General features: G+C 33.9%; 1 protein-coding gene and 1 long non-coding RNA gene across 2 annotated transcripts; one reads left to right on the plus strand and one right to left on the minus strand.

The window, feature by feature from the left end:
- Positions 1–631: 631 nt before the first annotated feature.
- LOC149084232 (G-patch domain and KOW motifs-containing protein-like) lies at positions 632–10,397 on the minus strand. The gene is made up of 10 exons (XM_089234580.1): positions 10,111–10,397; positions 7,704–7,858; positions 6,598–6,841; positions 6,305–6,473; positions 5,991–6,117; positions 4,958–5,138; positions 2,608–2,710; positions 1,780–1,849; positions 1,025–1,110; positions 632–843 (listed from the first exon to the last, which is right to left on the minus strand). Exons 1-10 carry the CDS (start codon positions 10,269–10,271, stop codon positions 709–711), a joined length of 1,431 nt encoding a protein of 476 aa, XP_089090706.1. The 5' UTR covers positions 10,272–10,397; the 3' UTR covers positions 632–708.
- A 1,627-nt stretch (positions 10,398–12,024) lies between these two features.
- Positions 12,025–14,703, plus strand: LOC149084233 (uncharacterized). The gene is made up of 2 exons (XR_016192954.1): positions 12,025–12,420; positions 14,505–14,703. It is a non-coding gene; the product is annotated as an uncharacterized LOC149084233 (long non-coding RNA).
- The last annotated feature ends 2,031 nt before the right edge of the window (positions 14,704–16,734 follow it).

Genomic DNA, 16,734 nt, shown 5'->3' on the forward strand with positions numbered 1-16,734 from the left:
TTCTGCACTCCTGGTGAAAGATATAGATAAATAATGCTATTCACTTTTTTTTTACACGCCTCTCACACTTAACCGTCTTTTTTTCCTGGTTCCTTTGTACTGACACACATGTGAGATATCACCAATATTCCATACCAGCTTTTGAGTTTTTGATATTGTTTGGCTTGTGACAAATTTTGATACAAATACAAAGGACACAACGGGCAAATTGCCCATGAGGTCGCTGAAAAAAGATTCCCATAACAAATATGGATGTCAAACATAACCAAAATGCAACATCAAAATAGTTTATTTTTTTGCATTTTTGAAATACCTACACATAACAAAACACATTTTTTAAATGTTGGATTTTTGATCACTATAGGTAACAGAGAATGATGTAACATGGGCTTGTTTGAAAGCCTTCAGCTTTTCGTATCAGAAGCTTTTCTCTCTGTTCAGTGTTTCTCATTAGAAACCATAAGTTTGTGGCTCTCACCAGCATTTTCCATAATCCAAAATTATAGTTGCAGTCAACCTTCATATCTTTTGCATGCTATATGCCTTGTTTGATGGGGACTATTCAAGTTTCACAAAATATATCCTGGGGGTAATTTCATGCACAGACATACAAAAAAAGTGATTCATAAAATACACTGAAATAAATATTTATTTGAAATTTATGAAATCGGTATGAATATAAAAACACAATGTACATGTAACATAAAATCAGTCAAATTGAGAAATATCTCCTACATATTCACAAATTGAATCGTAGCTCAACTTCTTTACTTTTTCCCTGTCTGAAAGAAATTGCACTGCTGCAATGCAATCTGTCTTGTCACGATTCAGAATGATTCCAAGCTGAAAATTTTAAAAAAGTATCAGTAAGTCAAAACATTTCCTTTAAATTCAATTCAAACTCACTTCGGGTATGAAAGTACAAATCTCTATTTTGAGCAAATCGTTAATGGAATTTTTATTAGAGAAAGATTTGCTTATCAAGATAAAATAATCTAAATATAAAGATTGGAAAAATAGTCACCTGTCCTCTATATCTGCCATCAACAACCATCACATATCCTGGTTCTGACCTTGGAATCACAGTTTCTAACATTTTACTTGATATGTCTGAATAAAGAAAAATTGAAACATCTAAGAAAACAGAATATTTATGCATCCTAAATATCCTCGCATGTGGAATGCACCGAGGCTACCATTTCATGAAAATTAGAAAATATTCTGCAGGTTTATTACATTCTCAAGCAAAATAGAATTAAGGTAGGAAATATAGTTCCACTCATACAGTCTCAGTCCTCTTCTGCCCCCCCCCCCTTTTTTCATGAGCTATTGATTTGATACAACAGTTATTTATGTTTTATCTTTTTTGCAATCATATGCATCAATTGCTAATTAAATGTGAAAAAAGTCAAAATATATTTTGGACATTACAGTTACGTTATTTATTTCTTATATTTGTAATGTTGATGAAACTTTCTTCAGCTATTATTATACCGCATATTTTGGGTCCTTCAATGCGGATCTATTCATTTCATGTATCAGCAAAATCTAATACCTTTTTTCAAAACAATGATGGATTTAAAATGGAAAATTATTTATGAACCTAATAAACATCTTTCTCACGAGGTATGTGATTTAGATAGTATCAAGCCTTTAAATCAACAATCACAGCACTAAAACATGATAAACATAATTCCTTGTGTTTTTTCACTTTACTGTAGAACTGAAACATTTAAAGCGATTTACTAAAAGAATATTCTATGTAATATTGAAGCTCACCTTCTAAATACTTCCCGTCTTCTGTTCTACAAACACAGTTGTCATGTCCTAGAACATCTTCAACTGTGACCTGTAAATGAAAAAGTAAAAATATATTCCTTCTGAAAAATACCCAAAATTAATTACTCAAGTTGCTTCAGTGAAAATCTTCCACTTATTGAATATGAGATTCAAAAGAAATTTGCACCAGTTGTTACAGAAAATTTTCTCAGATTTCTATGACTACTATTATTAAACCACACATGCATTCATCCACATTTCTCTGCAGAATTTCTAACGAAGTAGTACATGTTGAAATGTGTGTGCATGTGTTGTGAGCCTAATGTGAAGTTACTGTGTAACTCATTATATGTAAATAAATTTTTCTAACTACAAGTGAAGTGCAATGATTAAATAATTGTGCCATTGTAGGCCTGTTGCTCTCTGCAGTAAGACTTTATAAAGAGGAGATTGGCTCGCACTTGCACCCCGAATTTGGAAACCACAGAAAACTAACTTCGGCCGACTAACGCTGTGGGATTCGAATCAGGGTCCTTGCGATGTGAGTGCATCGCTATGACCATTCCGCCACCATAGCATTAAAAAATAATAATCTATGACTGCTTGCTTTTATACATGGAGAAAGTTGTTTTGTTTGTTTATTTTTTTATGTCAAAGACAGTGTTCATAGTTCAAAAAAATTAGGATCCCCTTTCTCATGCCTTATTACAACATGAGTAAAGAAATCAGGAAACATGGCTTGTGAGCCTTTACAGTATAACTGTAGCTACTTGTCTGATTCCAATCAAAATAATTCCCTACCTTCTAAGAAAAAACAGAAGTTTTTACCTTTTGTTTATAATATTTTCCTTTTTTGTACTGATCGTCAATCATTCGAACCCTCAGTAAAGGACATATCCAATGACTTCTTTCACTCCTTCTCTCTTTCATGCTAAAATAAATATTAGACCATTTTTGTCACTGGAAAACACAAAATTTAGTTTTTACTTTCAGAAAAAAAATCAACTAGCTTACAAATGGTTTGTTTGGTTTAAACTAAGTGTTTTTTTTTTTAAATCAAATAAAAGTGGCCTAAATATAATTTTTTTCCTTGAAAGATCTAATATTTTTTCATTACTATCCAAAAAATTTTTCATTCTTACCACATTTTATATTCTTGGGGTACATTCAGATCTCAGATGGTATATCTTTAGATGATATAAGTGGTTTTTTCCCAAAAAGTCTCATAAAAGTGTCCTGAATATATATATTTTTTTCACATATGAAGTATCTTAGTTATTTAAAGTTATATATACAGAAGCCAAAATCATGTCTCATTCTTACCACATTTGCTAACCTTTGGCTAAATGCTGATGCTCTATCTTTAGCAAATTCATTAATAAGGATTGCATCACACATCTAAATGTAGTGGTGTATTATCTCGCAGGGTTTTTTTTTGCTCTGTTTTTTTTCCTTCACAAAGAAGCAACAACACTAGTGACACCATCATGCTAAGAGCACACACACACACAGGTGGTCTTATAATCCAATAAAGACACCAGCTGTTCCTAAAGGACAAAGACCAGTGTGCACACTAGTAGTTACATTACATCACAGATATTTTCATTTTCTTTCCCATAAGAAGTACCACATCTCTCACTGTATATCACCCAGTCTTAATACTCAGTATTTTTTTTTTATACTTCCATGGTTAAGCCCAGTTAATCAAGGTTCCACTGTATAGTAGTAACAGATTTACAGATTTATGAAAAATAATCAGCTATATACAGGGTGATTATAATTAAAGTTTTGATTCCAAAACTATACAATAAGTACTGGTCAAGAATGACTTGAAAATTTGCATGGATACTCTTGAAGCAATGGAAATTTCTTTGGCAAAAGAAAAAAAAGTGCAAAATGTGCAAGTAGATGATTGTGTACTTGGCCAGCAGTATAATCTATTTTGTGCAACCACATCATTGTGTGGAAAAGAACAACTTTTATCAAGATGCACATTGTAATACAAGCAAAGCAGCTGCTGTCTGCTGCTATTTTGACAATAACAGGGTGGCATGACACCTGGCCGGCAGCCAGTTCAGCTAACCTTAACCCTAACAACTTCTAGCTTGGGGGGGGGGGGGTGGCACCTCAAAATGTTATGAACAGTGATTGGATTGCGAACTCCAGCGCATCACCTATACGTTAGAAGTTCCTCAGGAATATCAACGTGGGGCGCATTTGGTTTAATAAAGGTGAATTGCAAGTGCATCCACATCATGATCATGGCATACTCTTGATCTGCTGTTCAACAAGCATTTTTGTGCTTTCACTTCATAGCCAGAACACGGTGGACAACATATTTAACATTTCTTGAGTAAGTTGTTATTTGCTCAATTACTTAATTTTTGTGGTTTCCATAAACTATGAAATCATGCAATGTTATTAAGTTATCATTTTGCCCTGACTGGCTATCTTGCCCATTTTGTGAGCAAATTTCCCATGTGTTGGATGATGTCATTAATTTTACACTTTTAAGTATTTTTCCCCCTTTACCAAAGAAAATTGCATTTTTTCAGGAATATTCATGTCAATTTGCAATTCATTGTGAAAACGGATTTTTTTTAAAGTGTTTTGAAATCAGTACTTTAGTTATAATCACCCTGTATATTGCAAATCATTGCTAAATAATCTGCATTATTTATGCTTCATTAAATATATTATATTCACCTAATTTTTAATATCTTTTTTGCAAAACAGCTTTCAAATTAAGCATACTGAAAATAACTGGAGAAAACATCTTTATATAATATGATTAATAACATTAAAAGAATTTTCAAACACAAAGTCATTGAGTTACACAAAAAATAATTAAATTGCAAAAGTTGGTTTTTGTTAAAATGTAAGAAATATTTATTTGATTAATTAATATGGAAATAGTGTTTATTAATGTAATTAACATTTTATTTCAATTAATTATTAGAAATTTTACTGATTTTTCAGAAATTTTATAGTGTTTAATGTTAATGCTTTTTTTCCAAAAAAAACCCGGTTTTTTGGTTTTTTTCAAAAAAACTTTTTTTTACCAACCCTGGTTTTTTTATTGACTGTCTGAAAGGATTTTATGAGTAGCATGCTTTGAAAGCTCACTAATGCATTTTTCTCATGTAAATAGAAATTCGACAGAGTTTTCTACACTCACTTCATTTCTTCATGCCTGCTTCTTTTCTGAGATGTTGCAAATGCATTGACAGCACCATTGGAAGAATGATCAGTGATTTGTGATGAAATTCCATCAACCAAAGAAAAATCATCTGACGTGTTTCTCTGGCTTGCATTCTTTAACTCTTGCTCACTTTTATATTTTTCGTACGACTTTTTGTCTGAAAATGAATTATAAATATATTAGGAAAAGCTGACAAAAAGTCATTAATTAATAGTAACACGATGGAAAAAATTTGAGCAAATACTCTGAAATACAATCTACTGAACTCTATGACAAATTTTCAACTTCGAACAGAAGGTTATGTTAGTAAGAAAGCCCTCCCCATCATCTATAGATGAGTGTGATAGCCTGCCAAAATCATTCTTTGATCTCAGTTGCTTTTTTTTAAACAAAATTCTAGTAATGACATTAAGATGGTGTACATATATGATCTTTTTAATTATTTCTCTGACAGGTGTGCTTGTTCTGTATGGGATAGGTGCACATGGGATGATGAAATGATAGAGTGTCTGCGACAATGGGTTTGAACCCAGATTTTGTAATTGTATCACTCCTTTTTCCGATTGTATGGAATTTGCAGTCTTGAGTTTGTTTTCCATTTATTTTTCACAAAAGAAAACAGAAAAAAGGAATTTTTTTTTTGCTTCTGCAAAAAGAGAAGCATTTCCCCAACTATTTGTGCAGCCAAAAAAGGTTAAATCACAATCATACTTTTAGCTTAAAATGTACAGCAGCAATAAGAGTACATACAATACAAAAATGTAGCTCATCGTGTTGTTTCTTCACCACTTCCAATTTTAATAACTATGTTCATGATCAAACACAAATTGATGACCACATATATGTGTACACTCAAACCTAGATTTAAATAATCGGTTGGAGGTGGATGGTCAAATGAGTGATCAGGGTTGTAATTAATGTCATAAGGATTATGAATACACACATTAAATTGTTAAATCCAGATTCTGTTGCATATATTTTTATAGCAATAACATCAACGTTTACTCACTTATTACTTTGCTCTCTTTCTGATATTCTTTCTTACTGATGAGTTCAATATATAAAAGAGGCAGTGAAGTATTCTTACTCTCTTTGTCAAGTTTAACGATGACTCTAGTTTCGTCTAATCCTTCCACCTGAAAGAAAAACTGAAATCATCATATGGATAACATGATCATCAATGGCATTAGATAGCCGCAAAAAATGCTTGCTCTACTCTACACGGGTAACATTGATTGTAGGTAGTAATCACCTAAATAAATAGTAAATGTAAATTTAAGTAAGAGAATTTCACAATGATACAGGAAAAAATATTAATCTCACTTGACCATACGCCCCATTATATTGGCCTTGTATAATATGAACGTAAGCCCCAGCAACCAATTTTAAATCCTCTTTGGAGTGATCAGAAGATTTGTTCTTCATTGATTTCTTATCGGCTCCTAAACCTAGTCCTTTTGATCTGGGAACAGCTTCTATAGGTTTCACAATCCTGCGAAAAAGAGATGACACAAATTAATTAACCAAGAGCATTTATAGCATGTATATTGAGCAGCACATTAGAACTGTTAAAGCAATTGCATTAATTGAATTTGTTTCACCAATCACACACATACTGCTTATTTTTGTTCCCCATGGGATCACCGGGATTACATCCTAAGCCACGCAAGACAGCTGCACCAAATTCATCTATTGGAATCTGTTCATAGTTTTCCAGTGTTGATTCTTCTGCTCTGAGATCTACGTTCAGTTTTTCATCTGTTTCAAACCCTGCTGGGATTTTATTCTGTATAACCATGGGTACACCAGATGAATTTTTAGATTCCCTTCTTTCCCATTTTTCATTCTCTTTAGCTGATTCTACAGAAAGATAAATAAAAAATATTCAATCCTGATTTCATTTTCATAAAAAGGCATAGCATCCACATCATGCTAGAAGCATGAATGTGCAAATTTTCACTTCTTTTTTTTATCAGGTGATTGAATACCTTATTTCGCTATCAAACTTGTACCTGAAACACAAATGTGTATCCCTATTGAAACATGTTACAAAACATTTTACAGAAATAACCTCAATAGAGTAAAAATTCAAACCTCATTTCCCGCGTTCTTATTTTTCCAAGGACATTGCACATTCATGCTTCTAGCATGAGGGGGAACGATATGTAGTAAAAAAGTGTTAAATTGCTACAATTAATCAGAACTCAAACAAAGACTTCATTATTAATTCAAATTTTAGTGACATTCAAAGCATATTGAGTGCCTAAAGCGTGCCGAGTGGAATGGTGGTAAGATGCTCATCTACCACTGTGAAGGTTGCTGTCAGGTCCCAGGTTTCAATCAGGGGAAGAATATAGTTTCCTAGCGAGTAGATGTCACCTTCATTTCCAACCCAACTCGTTAATGGCAGTAAATTTTGTATAGCAATATGGCCAGAGTTGGTGTGTAGTGAAGTATTTAAAACATAACTTGACAAATCTCTGGTGCCAGGTGAATTAGAAAATTGGTGGTGGTGTGAAACATTTTTCATGTCTGTTCACTTAATTTGAGTCTGGGGGACAACATGAAATTTTCTAAATTTATATCTGTTCATCTACTATCACAACAATGATCTCGTAATATTCAGAAAAAATATGATTTTTACAAAACATTTATTAGCATGTAATACTGATAGGCCAACAAATGGCTATAAAATAGAACAAAACATCATCAATTTGCTCACCCTCTAACAGTTCTTTTATTGCCAAGTCCCTGATGGTGTCAGATGATAAGGATGTGGGAAATTTTTTCAAAACTTTTTCTTTGGATGACTTTCTCCATACATTTCTGTCGATGGGCTGTACAACCAATGGCTTCTTCTTTTCTTTTGGAACTAGACTGTATTATAAAAAATCATTATTTCTCCAAAAAAAACAGAATGAAATAAGTGCCTATAGAATTTAAAATACAAAATTACCAGAACTACTACTGCTAAACCACACATCATGCATCTCGTCCATATTCCTCAGCAGAATTTCAAAGAAATTGGTACATGTTGGAATGTGTGTGTATGTGTACTCAACCTATCATGAAGTTTGTTTCTGTGCAATGCTTGTTGTGTGTTGCTTCCATCTGCCACAAAGATTTTATTTACGGTACAAAAAAAATGATCAGAACTAGTCAGTGACGACCATTGGCATAATAGATATATTTTTTTGTAATTTTGATGAATACAGTCAAACACCATTAGTGCATCACCTGGTTAACACGTCACTCTACTTACCGTGTCACTTTTTGGAAGTCCCAATTGTCCTCAGGCAGGAATTGGCACAGCTATGGCTTACTCCATTTAACAAGCCACTCCGCTTACTAAGTCATATTTTTGCTCTCCCAAGAGACACTCATTAACAAGGTTTGACTGTACTTATGTATGTTATACATAATTGATTTTCTGCATATGTGTATCTTCTCTAAACAAATCTACAATTTTAGATAGATCATTGTGAAATTTTACATGTATACCAAATAGGACCTAGATTGAACAATAGGCTACTTTAAAAGTTTGTCAGAGTTGAGCAAAAAAACTGTCGAGCAATGATGGTTTATTGACCTCAGTAATGACTTTCAGAATGTTTATTTTGGTTACTGTGCATTTCAAACATGTATATGCCTTTACAGCTACTTCAATACTGCCAGTTATATGAAGGAAACCAGGGCAGCGCTGGGTACTATAGCTACTGAACTAACGCTGGCCATATCACTATATTGCAATTTACTGCCATTAGTGAGATGGGTTAGAAGTGAAGGTGCTGCCTATCAGTGGTCGCCTCGAGTTCGCTAGGAAAAATATCTTATCTATATCCTAGCTGGGGTTCGAACCCAGGACCCTGACAACAACCTTCACGATGGTAGACGAACATCTTACCACCATGCCACTCGGGCACTGGGTATTATAGCTAGTTTTTTTATAGAGATGATTTAACATTCTGCTGAATTACATTTTTTCTCCACGCATACCTTCATAGCTATAAGCCTATATCAGTTTACTCACATCAGTATAGTACAGGAGTTGACAAAGGCAGTTACTGCCGTCACCATGGTAACAGGAAGTTTGGCATTGGTGCCTAAAATTTTTTACCTATGATAAATGAGTTAGAATTATGAGACAAAAAAAATATTATGTAACATGTTTGCTAACATGAAAATTTTTTACCAGAAAAAAAAAATGTCTTTCTATGAAATTTGCCAAATCCTGATGTAAGTTGTTATGTGTTGCACATTAAATGTGCAAATTAATGCACCACTTTGAGGTTCATAAGTTTCTTCAATACAGCTAGTCTTCATAAAATGCAGTTAACGGTCAATGTGAGTATTCAGACACAAATTCATTTTTTTGACAGGGAAGCAGATAATGTTCAGTTACGACTTTAATTAGTCTGTGCTACAATAAAACACTGGGCGAAGCTACATAAAGCCATCTAGAGTAAGTGGCCAACTTCATGCAATGTGATTTTATTGCACAACAAAGTTACAAATATTATGCAGAATGTGTTAATTAAAAGAAAAAATATAGAACTTCAACACCATCTATCATACAGCCACAATTGTCGAAAAACTTCCAAAAAAGCAGTAAAAGGACATGGGTAAAGGCCCATTTATACACGACAGGTGATTATGTAAACTAAATTTTAAAAGTCATCAAGTAGCCTATTTATGTATATGATCTTCAGAGGCTGTTTACAGTTTAGTTTATAAGTAGAAAACAGTCCGGCCTATTCTTTGGTAAGTGGGCATTACAGGCATGGCCTTGTATTATACAATGTGATCATTCACTACTTGATTACTTACATTGGGACAGATTTTAGAACATTTCACAGCTTGTAATTTTGTTTATTACTCAATTAATGCATGCAAACAGGTCTTAGCGTGAATAATTTTAAAACATAGCGTGAAGAATTTTAAAATATGTTTCCTCTTGGCTTAGGCAAACTTCAGATGAATGGATCTTTAAAACTATGCATGGATAACTCAATACATCAAGCACACTACAATTAATGCTGCACAAACATTAATTGTACAAGATCGATTCAACTTCAGTAAAGCTCACAATTACTTTCTTTTATGAGCATAAATATGATTGTTTCTCTTACCTTTTGATTTTTTTGTGTTCAACCGCCAATATTGACTCTCTATCATCGTTTTCTTCGAGTTTGTTGCCTGTGAGTCTGGCCGCGGAATGTTTCGTAAACTTGAAGCTTACGTTGGATCTCTTGGAGCTCGTGTCGTTCTTGCTGTCACGTGCTGTCTCCATTGTGCGGATTGAAAAAGTGTATGATTTGTATAGTTTTATACACGAAAACAAAAAATTATTGCAATGTTTACTTACAATTATAGCAATGGATGAGAAGGCCTTTACATCAGCTTCTTCTTCTTCTTCAATTATACAGGGCTTTATGCCTTCGGGCCATCCCCTGTTAGAGAAAGAACATTCCACAAGAGTAAGCTGACCATATTTTCTCGAGAGAAATACGGGACATCGGGATTCCAAATACGGGAAAATACGGGACTTCGCCAATTATCGCCAAAAACGACGCCAAAACCAAACAAAGTTGCCAAATATTGTTGAAATTGCGGAAAATTCACAATGGCGGGAAATGATGCATTACTGCAAATTGCAGTGGATTAAAATGTATTCCACGGAAAAAAAACGTTTACCAAGGCAAATAGGGGAAATTAATATCCCATATATAGTTGTAACTATCATAAAATAATTTGAGTTGAAAAATAATTTCAATCTTCGACTTTAATAAAGAATAAAAATTCAAGTAGGCTTCGTGTGAAATACGGGAAAAACCGGGACACTTTTGCCAAAAAGTCGGGATGGCCAAAAAAAGAGAAAATACCGGGACTGTCCCGGGAAATACGGGACGTATGGTCACCCTACACAAGAGCATAGAATATGTTATAAAAATATACTAACGAAAGAGCTGTCATCAATCACAGAACACATAGGAATTCCAGCAATTTCCATTCTTCCCTCTTCTTCAGAAGGGTATGAAAAAAAAAAAACCACAAACCAGACGAAACAAACGCAGATGGAGATGTTATATGAGATGGAGAAGAAGTCTTCAGGCTTAGGGGACGATGCTAATATGATTAGCTTAAAATGATATGATGACATGGAGTCCCTGGATGAGTGTGTGGTAACAAAAAATGAAACCAAACAACCAAGGCAGAAAAAGACAAAAACCAAACGAGAGAAAGAAAGAGGGGGAGAGAAAAAAAAAGAAATAAAAACTCAAGAAAAACGTTGACTAAGGGTAACAAACCTCTCAAAGCTACAGATAATGTTCTCAGGTCTGCCTGAACAGAACTCGGACCAACACCTAACTGGTGGAGAAAGAGAATTAAAAGTTGAGAACCGAACCTGGGAGAACCTAATACAAGAAAACAAAAAATGAGAGGAAGTTTCAGGAATCTTGCATTGTAGACAGAGAGGGTTAGCCATTTTCCTAATACGATGTAGGCATTCGTTCAAGGGAGCTCTATTGCAAATGAGTTTGTAAAATAAACATTCCAACCTTCTATTCGAAAACAAAGGGGAGAAGTTCTGGCAGCAGTTATAGAAGGAGCTAAACTCAGGAATAGATAAGAAAAGAGCATTGCGAATATTTTCCTTGAAGTAGCGATAGTAAAGAGAACGAATGTCCTCCACATAAAGGCTAGACGGTAGAAGATCAACAGTAGAAGAAGCTACAGTACGAACATGATTGTCAATAGTTTCATTAATGGCAATGCCCGAATGACTTGGGACCCAAATTAGTGATATGCTGTTAACCAAAGAACTAGTATGAACCAGTTGAGCATACAGGAGATGAGTCACCGTAGATCAATGAATAGAGAAATTGTCGAGAGCCATGATGACTGATTTGGAATCCGTAAATATGAATATTGGAGAATTAGACGATTGAATGAAGGATCTGAGACCTAAAGTAATAGCAAGGGCCTCCGCAGTGAAAACTGAGGAGTCTTTATTAATGAACCAAGACTTGATAACTTTACGGCCGTATTCACCGTCCAGGTTCAGAACGCGATCCAGGTTCTAAACCGCGTTCCACCTCAAAATTGGTATTCACCACCCCTGAATCGAGATCCACGGACCAGCTTTTCGAGCCTGAAACTGAACCTCCGATATCGGCGATCCAGCAGGGTGGATCGAGTTTCAGCGCATGCGCAGTGAACATTATCATCGCCGCAAACACAAACATCGACATAGTAATGGCAGTCGCGCTGAATTGTTTTTACGATGACCCGGAATGAAATAGGGAATTTAGAATAATTTATTAATTATAAGGTGATGAGTGACCGCGTTTAGGTATTAAATATATGTTAAGTAATTATCCCCGATCAATGAAAGCTTTCAACTACTACTTGAAGCCATCAATAAGTGCCGAAAGAAGGTGAGTAATGATACTTTTCTATGATTTCCTTCAAATCTGAACTTCATTCGCTAACAAAATGATCATTATCAAATAATGATTATTTAATAATATGAGTAATATACTCATGTATTGATATTAATGACAAATTCGTCTTTATGGTACCTGAAACAGGGTCGTAGCGGGCAGGGCCGTCTTAAGAACACCATGGGCCCCCGGGCCAAGTGGCTTTTCTGAGGACCTACCAGGTAAATTACAGAAAATTTCAACCAAATCTCATTTTTGTGAGGCCCCCGGGCCGTGCCCGGGTAGGTCCATCCGTTAAGACGGCACTGGTAGTGGGCTCTCTCGATGCAGACTTTTTTCTTGAGTGGGGGCCCCTGAAAGTATTATTATGTAAAATAAAGTGTACATTTTTGTGAGGGCCCCCATTCTCTCGGCCCTTGGGAAGTGCTCCGGTTGCCCCAGCTTATTTACGGTCCTGACCTAAAGGTTAAAATGGCAGGGTATAGTGTCACGCTTTTGAAGTTTTTTCCTCTCTGAAAATAATGTATCATTGGTCTGAAAAGAAGTCATGAATATCTCTCTTGAATTGCAGGAATAGTCACTTGTATACAGTGTATACAAAAATTTTTTTTTTTGTATTACTTGTATACAAAATTTTTTTTTCCCTAACCAGGGCCATCTTAAGAGCATGATGCCCCCCCCCCCCTGAGACGAGAAATTTTTCTGTGGTCCTACCTGGTAAATTCTAGAAAATTTCAACCAGATCTCATTTTTGTGGGGCCTTTTTTTCTCTTGAGGAGCCTCGTACATTAAGAACTCGCAAAATGTACTAGGCAAAAGCGATCATTACAGTAGTGCATTTTAATTCCTAAACAAAACAATATTCAACAACACTCTAAAATATAGATTTGTGTATGAAATGTTTTGTCTCTAATATGAAAATATTTATATTAATGCCAAGCAAAATATATTACCTTTTTTTAGCTTTTACCTCTTGGCAGGAATATATTTATTTGATACTTTGCTGATATTTTGCTGCTGTGTGTAAACATGACATTTTCCTTCTATATTCAGTCGATCTCGCTTATAACATTCCCATGTATAATATTTTCCTGCTTAGTACTCGAATTAATTTTTATTAAGATTTCCTGTTTAAAGCATTTTTCCCGCTTACATTTTTCATGGTAATTTTTTGAAAAAAAAACCCTTTATAAGCAGAATCCACAGTATTTGCACAAATGAAAACACGTGCACAACAAAAAATATTTTCTGTGGTGCATTCTCATTATCCAAAATCATATAATTATCAGCTCATTTCATTCTATTTGTGCATCAGTATTTTGCATATAATTATTGCAGTTCATTCGTTTATTATTTACAGTTAAACCTCACTACAATGATACTTGATATAAAATAAATTCCTCTACATCGATATTTTGAAAGTCTTGTTTGGAAATTCCTATAATATAATGTTAAACTGCTGCCACTCGATTACAGATGTGAGATGAGAATATTAATATGAGAAATAACTTGAGAATAATTATTATTTTTGATAAGAATATTCCCCAGTAATTTATAAAAGTAGTCTTTCCAAAGAATATTCTCTAGGATATTATATATAATTATATTATAAATAACTGGAGAATAATAAGAATATTCTCAAGTTATTTACAATAGTAGTCCTTCCAGAGTCCTTCGTTACAATATTCTCAAGAATTTTACATCTCTAATCTTAATACAACAGCAATCCCTCTACAATGATATTTTTTCTTGATTTGCAGAATATCATTTTATTGAGATTTTAGTGTGTGATCATACCTTTCGCGCTCAAAACACCAATTCAAAAATTCATGAAATTACTTTTTGGAACCTTATTTATGTGCAGTTCATGCCAGCATTGGGCAATGATTGAATGAAATTTATAATATTTAAGTAATCTATCATTACATAACTAGTACCACGTGATTGCTGATTACATGTGCTTTATTCGTATTATGCAGTATGATTTCACTGTATTTGAAATCACAACACATGAGTATGATTTGCTTCATTCTTTAGGGAAATTTCTTTTCATGAAAACTATGTTTTTAATTTTTCAGATGAAACAAGTATTTGGGAGCAAAAGTAGGGTAAAAACACATCTATGATAAAATGTGGCCACTGAAGACGAGCTGACTCAATCATGGAAGAAAATCTCAATATTTATTTACAATGTTTGTGTGTGTGTTATACGTACCATTATTTTTTTTAGCAATCTCAAATACTTCCATATAAATATGAATAAATTATTTTTGATAATTGATTTGTCGTTATTTCTTAAGTGAGGAAAATGTTAGCTTTTTTTTACGTAGTTTGAATTTGTGTCTTAATTATGTTCAAGTTACAGTGCAAATTTTGAAAGTAACGAATTACTAGATTGTGATTATCATGTAAATACAGTATATATTTTAAAAAAATCCAGATTTAACTACCAATCCTGCTAGTAAAAAGAGGGATGGAAAATGATTTTGTTGATGAATAATGACGTTGAATCTATCAATATATGTCAAGTTTTTTTTAATTTTTAGTCTTGGCTATTAGTTTACCCTTTAGTTAAACATGATTCAAAGGCAATGCATTTTACACACATAAAAAAAAAAAAAAATTGTCCATACACTAATGCTTGTATTGACTGTCAGATTTGAAACTTTGTTTACAGATTTTTTATTTTTAAGAATCTTTCAGCTTCAAGGACGTCCTTTCAACTTATATTTAATAATATAATGAACTGTTTTGAACTGAATCTAACTTTTTATGTAAGCTAATCAAAAAAACTAGTACACATGTTGGAACAGTTTTTTGTTGAAAAGAAAACTGTTGGGTTTAGCATTTTATACATTGAGAGGGGGCACATCTTGTGTGTAGGAAGGATTGCATGCACTTATCATACAAGTTTCAACAAATTACAAAAAATCAGTCTCAGATATTAACTTATTTGGCTAATAGGAAATATAGCTATTAATGTTCAGTAATTTAATATTCAATGTGCATCGCAAGAATTACTATTAGCACTAGTGCTAATTACTATTAGCATAAAAAAATATTTTGGAAATCAAATTCACTGAATTTTGTACTTTTTCATTTTAATGTGTATCTAAAAATTTGATTTCGGGTACAAAACAATCATAATTTAAAAAGTATTCAGATAAAAATTATTTTTTGAAAAATTTCCAAATTTATTAGTATTTTTTAAAATATAAATTTTACACAATTGCGACCGTCCTTTTTTCCTTCATTTCATTCACGATTAATAAAATTTGTATGTGCTGATACATTTTTTTTCCCTTCAAAGCAGTGAAAAGCGCATAAGCTGATTGTACGTGCGATATATAATTTATCTAATCTGAGAATATTAGCAATTCCGTAGTGAAATGAAAAACCATCATTATAGATATAGCGGAAGTAGGAAAGAAAACCGTAGCTGGAATGAAATGGAATTTCCATTAAAAAGGGGATGATAAAACCATATTTTGCTTATGGAAAAAAAATTGTTGAAAAACGTAAACACAAGAATCCAACCGTTGAGTTTTCTACTTCATTAGAAGATCAAAAACCCTTCATCCAATCAGCGTCGGATCTACTTTCGCCAAGCTAATATACGCCAAATACTCGCCAACTGAACCGAGTTTCACTTGATACGCACTCGAGACTCACTGGTGAATGCCAAATTCGTTCTAAAACTGAAACGGGTTTCAACTGATCCGCGTTTCAGGACCGTGAGTGGTGAATACGGCCGTTAGTAACCAAACAGAAAGCTCCACAAACCACTTGAGATGATTTAGACGCATCCGTAGCAATTACATTAGCATTCAGCGGCAGAGACTCAATGTACTCTTGGAATATTGTTTGATAAGGGATGGTAGACTTAGTTTTTTGAAAATTAAGACCCTCCGATATGAAATATATATTTGAGGGTATCCACGGCCAAAAGGAATAAATTGGACGCAACATGGACCTATGGGAAAAACCAATGGTATTATTGAACTGTGATATTTTCCTAGCCAAAGATGGAGAGAGGCAACAAAAACCCGAATCCATATGGTTAGAGTGACCCTGCGTGGGAGAGGCTGTGGCAGAAATACAAGATAACCCAATTCTGAAGAAAATAGAATCCTGAAAGGAGGATAGGGCGAGAATGGTTCTGAGTTTATCTATGCGAGTTGACGTAGGGAGGCCTAAGATAGATCTCATCGAGGAGTTATAGATTGTGTTTATCTTGGTGAGAGAAGATTTGGCTGCATTAAACCAGGCCACAGCTCCGTAACCATTAGCACAGGTTTGAGGAACTTG

The sequence above is a fragment of the Pholcus phalangioides genome, unplaced genomic scaffold (assembly GCF_987345545.1).
Source record: "Pholcus phalangioides strain wild (caught in Gottingen) unplaced genomic scaffold, Ppha-v1.0 ptg000008l_1, whole genome shotgun sequence".
NCBI lineage: Eukaryota > Metazoa > Arthropoda > Arachnida > Araneae > Pholcidae > Pholcus > Pholcus phalangioides.